We start from the raw sequence: 6,000 nt of genomic DNA on the forward strand, positions 1-6,000 counted from the left end.
TAAAGAGAATAAATAAATAATATAAAATAAATATCTCATAAATACAATTATATATTATATATATTATATTATATACTAATTATTTATTCTTCTTACTATAAAATTATATAATATAAAATAAATATCTCATAAATACAATTATATATTATATATATTACATTATATACTAATTATTTATTCTTCTTACTATAAAATTATATAATATAAAATAATAGCAATGAATGTATAAACATATCTAATAAACATACAATTGGCTCGCTGGTCAGATAACATAAAGTAGGAGCAACAGAATATACTATTCTATTTTTCTGGAATATATTTTTCTTCATGTAATAATGTTTCTTTAGACCAGACTAAAATAAATAATTTGATTTATTTTGATGACGTATATTAAATAGATAGTATTTGACTTTTCAAAGGCTTGTATGGATGGAGGCCTGGAGATGCTAAATATGTTTATGTTAATTAACTAACAGTCAGTTACCGTGACAACAGCAGTCATTTGTATGACAGGTACCATGTGACTATGTGTCCACGTACCTGCTGTTCCTCTGGAACTGGCTCTCTCTTCCTCCTCTTCCTCCTCTTCCTCTTCCCCCTCCTCTTCCTCTCCTCCATCTATAATCTCTTCGGTGGAGGTGAGGTGGTCCTGGCTGAGATCGGACAGAGAGAACTCCTGACTGTCGTCTCTCCACATGTCCGCTGACTTCGACCTCTTCTTCTGACAACTTCCTTCTTCCCTCGGTCCCTCGTTCACCCTCTGGAGGTACCGCACCTCTCCGTCCGTCTCTCTCTCCCTGTCGTCCCTTTCTACCGGGTACGTCGCCGCTCCTTCTTCCTCAGCTCCTTCGCGTTCCAGAGCGATCGTGTCCACCTCGGAGGTTTCCGGAGTGGGCGTGGCTAAAGAGGGGTCACCGGTGAGGTCGTCGTCGTCGTCGTGCGGGAAGGACTCGGAAGGCCTCATCGTCATGGCGACGCGGTCAGTCCAATGAGGGTTGATTCCAAACTCCCCCAGCTCGTCTGTCTGGCTAAAAGGTTCCAGGCCGTTCTCCACTAAGGATTGTGGGATACTGGGCGTGCTGGAAGAGCGGGTGCTGGCTTCGGAATTGCGGTGTTCCGACTTTCCTGCCGAGGGTCGTAGGGAGCGTCGACTGGGATTCTGCTGCTGATGCTTGGTAGAGAGGCGGAGGGATCGGGACGTGTGCTTTCGGGACAGGTGACCTTTCTCGTTTCCGTAGAAACCGCTGTCACCATTCTGACTTTCCACATTCCCCATAATTCAGCTGTGACTGAGGTGAGAGAGAAAAAGAGAGAGGGAGAAAGAGAGAGAGAGAAACAGAGCAAGAGAGTGGGAGAGAGAGAGAGTGAATCAGAGAGAGAGAGAGACAGAGAGAGAGAAACAGAGCAAGAGAGCGGGAGAGAGAGAGAGCGAATCAGAGAGAGAGAATCAACCACTGATCCAATGATAAAGACACTGAATCAAAACTAATGTATAATTGCAACAGGGGCTTGAAATTGTCCGTCTTATTCAACAGGAGGAACAGTTCAGGTAACTAAAACAACGCTGATACCAGAAAAGTTTTAATGATTTTTCTGTTTTCAATCTTACTGCCTCCTGTAACCAGTTGAAATATGATTAACACAACAACGATTATATCTAAACTATTTGAAAGTATCCCACCTCTTCTGTTGTGTAACTCTCACGTGTATTTATAATGTTGAGTCACACACTGTTACTGTACAGTTGGTTTACTCATAAGTCACTGAGTGGGAAGAAGTCAAGAGTCACAGAGAGAGAGAGAGGGAGAGAGAGAGAGAGAGAGAGAGAGGGGAGAGAGAGAGAGAGAGAGAGAGAGAGAGAGAGAGAGAGATAGAGAGAGGAGGGGAGAGAGATTGAGAGGGGGAGCGAGAGAGAGGGAGAGGGAGAGAGAGAGAGAGAGAGAGAGAGGGGGGGAAGAGAGAGAGAGGGGGGGGAAGAGAGAGAGAGAGGGGGGGGGAGAGAGAGAGAGGGGGAGGAGAGAGGGGGAGGGGGAGAGAGAGAAGGGGAGAGAGAGAGAGGGAGAGTGAGAGAGGGTGGGAGATAGAGAGAGAGAGGTTGGGGAGAGAGAGATAGTGAGAGAGGGTGAGGGAGAGAGAGAGGGTGGGAGAGAGAGAGAGAGAGAGAGAGAGAGGGGGGGGGGAGAGAGAGACAGAGTGAGAGAGAGGGGGGAGAGGGAGAGAAGGGGAGAGAGAGAGGGAGAGAGAGGTAGAGAGAGAGAGAGAGAGAGAGGGGGAGAGAGAGAGAGAGTGAGAGAGGGTGGGTGGGGGAGAGAGAGAGAAGGAGAGGGGGAGAGAGAGGGGGAGGGAGAGAGGGGGAGAGAGAGAGGGTGGGGGAGAAAGAGAGGGTGGGAGAGAGAGAGAGGGGGTGGGGGAGAGAGAGAGAGTGAAAGAGAGAGGGGGAGAGGGAGAGAAGGGGAGAGAGAGAGAGAGAGGGAGGGAGAGGGATAGAGAGAGAAAGAGAGAGAGAGAGGGAGAGGGAGTGAGAGAGGGAGGGGGAGAGAGAGAGAAGGGGAGAGAGAGGGAGGGAGGGAGGGAGAGTGATAGAGGGTGGGGAGAGAGAGACAGAGTGAGAGAGAGAGAGAGAGAGAGAGGGGGGAGAGGGAGTGAAGGGGAGAGAGAGAGGTAGAGAGTGTGAGAAAGAGAGAGAGAGAGGGAGAGAGGGGGAGAGAGAGAAGGCGAGAGAGAGAGTAGGAGAGAGAGAGAGAGGGTGGGGGACAGAGAGGGGGTGGGAGAGAGAGAGAGGGGGGGTGGGAGAGAGAGAGACAGAGTGAGAGAGAAAAGGGGAGAGAGAGAGCGGGAGAGAGAGTGAGAGAGGTTGGGGGAGAGAGAGTGAGGAAAGAGAGAGAGAGGGTGGGGGAGAGAGAGAGAAAGGGAGAGAGAGAGGGGGTGAGGGGGAGAGAGTGGGGAGAGAGAGAGAGAGAGAGAGAGAGGGAGAGAGTGGGAGAGGGGGAGAGAGGGGGAGAGGGCGAGAGAGAGGGGTAGAGAGAGAGAGGGGAGAGAGAGGGGGAGAAAGAGAGAGAGAGAGGGGGAGAGAGAGAGAGAGAGAGAGAGAGAGAGAGAGAGAGAGAGGGAGGGGAGAGAGAGAGAGAGGGAGAGAGAGAGAGAGAGAGAGAGAGAGAGAGAGAGGGTGGGGGACAGAGAGAGAGGAAGAGATCAAAAGATAAAGGGAGGGAAGAGAGAGGGTGGAGGAGAGAGCAAGAAGGAAGGAGAGAGATGGACTGAGTGTTAGAGAAAAGGAAAGAAAAGTCAAGCATTTGTTTGTACCTGTAGTAGAGCGGTGGTTTCACTGGGGTCCTCTCTGTTACCGTGTCTCTCATCCACCACATGGTCCTCAACTCTCTGAACTACTGAGACAGAAAGATAAACAACACCTTTAACAGGAAGCTGCAATAGGGAGGAGGAGAGAGGAGGAGAGAGTAGGAGAGCGGAGGAGAGAGGAGAAAGATGGACATCATTGAGGGAGGGGGAGACTGTAGGGAGAGAGGAGGAGAGAGGAGGAGAGAGGATGAGAGAGTAGGAGAGAGGAGGAGAGAGGAGGAGAGCAGAGGAGAGAGGAGGAGAGAGGATGAGAGAGTAGGAGAGAGTAGGAGAGAGGAGGAGAGAGGAGGAGAGAGGAGGAGAGAGGAGGAGAAGAGGAGAAAGATGGACATCATAGAGGGAGGGGGAGACTGTAGGGAGAGAGGAGGAGAGAGGAGGAGAGAGAGGAGGAGAGAGGAGGAGAGAGGAGGAGATAGGAGGGGAGAGGAGGAGAAGAGGAGAAAGATGGACATCATAGAGGGAGGGGTAGACTGTAGGGAGAGGGGAGGAGAGAGGAGGAGATAGGAGGGGAGAGGAGGAGAAGAGGAGAAAGATGGACATCATAGAGGGAGGGGTAGACTGTAGGGAGAGAGGAGGAGAGAGGAGGAGAGGGGGGAGAGAGGAGGAGAGAGGAGGAGAGAGGAGGAGAGTGGAGGAGAGAGGAGGATAGTGGAGGAGAGAGGAGAAAGATGGACATCATAGAGGGAGGGGGAGACTGTAGGGAGAGAGGAGGAGAGTGGAGGAGAGAGGAGGAGAGAGGAGGAGAGAGGAGAAAGATAGCCATCATAGAGGGAGGGGGAGACTGTAAGGAGAGAGGAGGAGAGAGGAGGAGAGAGGAGAAAGGTGGACATCATATGGGGAGGGGGACGGATAGAAGCACATGAGAACATAGTAGGATGGATTAAGATCAGAGAAAACACACACACAAACACACACACCACCACACACACCACCATTTTGAAAACAAAGCTTGGTATTGTTGGAGCCTGAGGCCTGTACTCATATGGAAGTCAGCAAGAAGTAGAGGCTTTGAACACGCTATGTGGCTGGGGCTTACCAGTAATGGTATATACAGTACACACAGAGAGAGAGAGAGAGAGAGAGAGAGAGAGAGAGAGAGAGAGAGAGAGAGAGAGAGAGATGAACCTGGAGAAGAGTCCCCTAAGCAAGCTGGTCCTGGGGCTCTGTTCACAAACACAAACACACTCCAATGAGCCCCAGGACAGCAGCACAATTAGACCCAACCAAATCATGAGAAAACAAAAAGATCCATTACTTGACACATTGGAAAGAATTAACAAAAAAACAGCAAACGAGAATGCTATTTGGCCCTACACAGAGAGTACACAGCGGCAGAAAACCTGACCACTGTGACTGACCCAAAATTAAGGAAAGCTTTGACTATGTACAGACTCAGTGAGCATAGCCTTGCTATTGAGAAAGGCCGCCGTAGGCAGACATGGCTCTCAAGAGAAGACAGGCTATGTGCTCACTGCCCACAAAATGAGGTGGAAACTGAGCTGCACTTCCTAACCTCCTGCCCAATGTATGACCATATTAGAGAGACATATTTCCCTCAGATTACACAGATCCACAAAGAATTCGAAAACAAATCCAATTTTGATAAACTCCCATATCCACTGGGTGAAATTCCACAGTGTGCCATCACAGCAGCACGATTTGTGACCTGTTGCCACGAGAAAAGGGCAACCAGTGAAGAACAAACACCATTGTAAATACAACCCATATTTATGCTTATTTATTTTATCTTGTGTCCTTTACCATTTGTACATTGTTAAAACACTATATATATATATAACATGACATTTGTAATGTCTTTATTGTTTTGAAACTTCTGTATGTGTGATGTCTACTGTTAATTTTTATTGTTTATTTCACTTTATATATTATCTACCTTACTTGCACCAACCAAGACTTCACAAAATGGGACAAACACCAAATTGAGACTCTGCACGCAGAATTCTGCAAAAATATCCTCCGTGTACAACGTAGAACACCAAATAATGCATGCAGAGCAGGATTAGGCCGATACCCACTAATTATCAAAATCCAGAAAAGAGCCGTTAAATTCTACAACCACCTAAAAAAAACTTCCATAACAAAGCCATCAGCTACAGAGAGATGAACCTGGAGAAGAGTCCCCTAAGCAAGCTGGTCGTGGGGCTCTGTTCACAAACACAAACACACCCTACAGAGCCCAGGACAGAAGGACTAACAATAACCCTAACCCTAACCCTGGTCAACAGTAGAGCACTATGGGACCTGGCCAACAGTAGAGCACTATGGGTCCTGGTCAACAGTAGAGCTCTATGGGTCCTGGGTAACGGTAGAGCACTATGAGTCCTGGTCAACAGTAGAGCACTATGGGACCTGGTCAACAGTAGTGGATTATGGGCCCTGGTTAACAGTAGAGCACTATGGGTCCTGGTCAACAGTAGTGGATTATGGGCCCTGGTCAACAGTAGTGGTCTATGGGACCTGGTCAACAGTAGAGCACTATGGGTCCTGGTCAACAGTAGAGAGCACTATGGGTCTTGGTCAACGGTAGAGCACTATGGGTCCTGGATAACAGTAGAGCACTATGGGTCCTGGTCAACAGTAGAGCACTATGGGTCCTGGTCAACAGTAGAGCACTATGGGTCC

The 6,000-nt window shown here is 48.6% G+C and overlaps 1 protein-coding gene across 1 annotated transcript in view; it reads right to left on the reverse strand.

The window, feature by feature from the left end:
• The window catches only part of LOC135544005 (rho guanine nucleotide exchange factor TIAM1-like), a 176,822-nt gene that overhangs the window by 140,372 nt on the left and 30,450 nt on the right, over positions 1–6,000 (reverse strand). The window contains 2 exon segments of the mRNA XM_064971328.1: positions 541–1,289; positions 3,304–3,386. Coding sequence (XP_064827400.1) covers positions 541–1,276 — 736 coding nt within the window. The 5' untranslated portion in view covers positions 1,277–1,289; positions 3,304–3,386.

This window comes from Oncorhynchus masou, chromosome 8 (assembly GCF_036934945.1).
Source record: "Oncorhynchus masou masou isolate Uvic2021 chromosome 8, UVic_Omas_1.1, whole genome shotgun sequence".
NCBI classification, from domain to species: domain Eukaryota; kingdom Metazoa; phylum Chordata; class Actinopteri; order Salmoniformes; family Salmonidae; genus Oncorhynchus; species Oncorhynchus masou.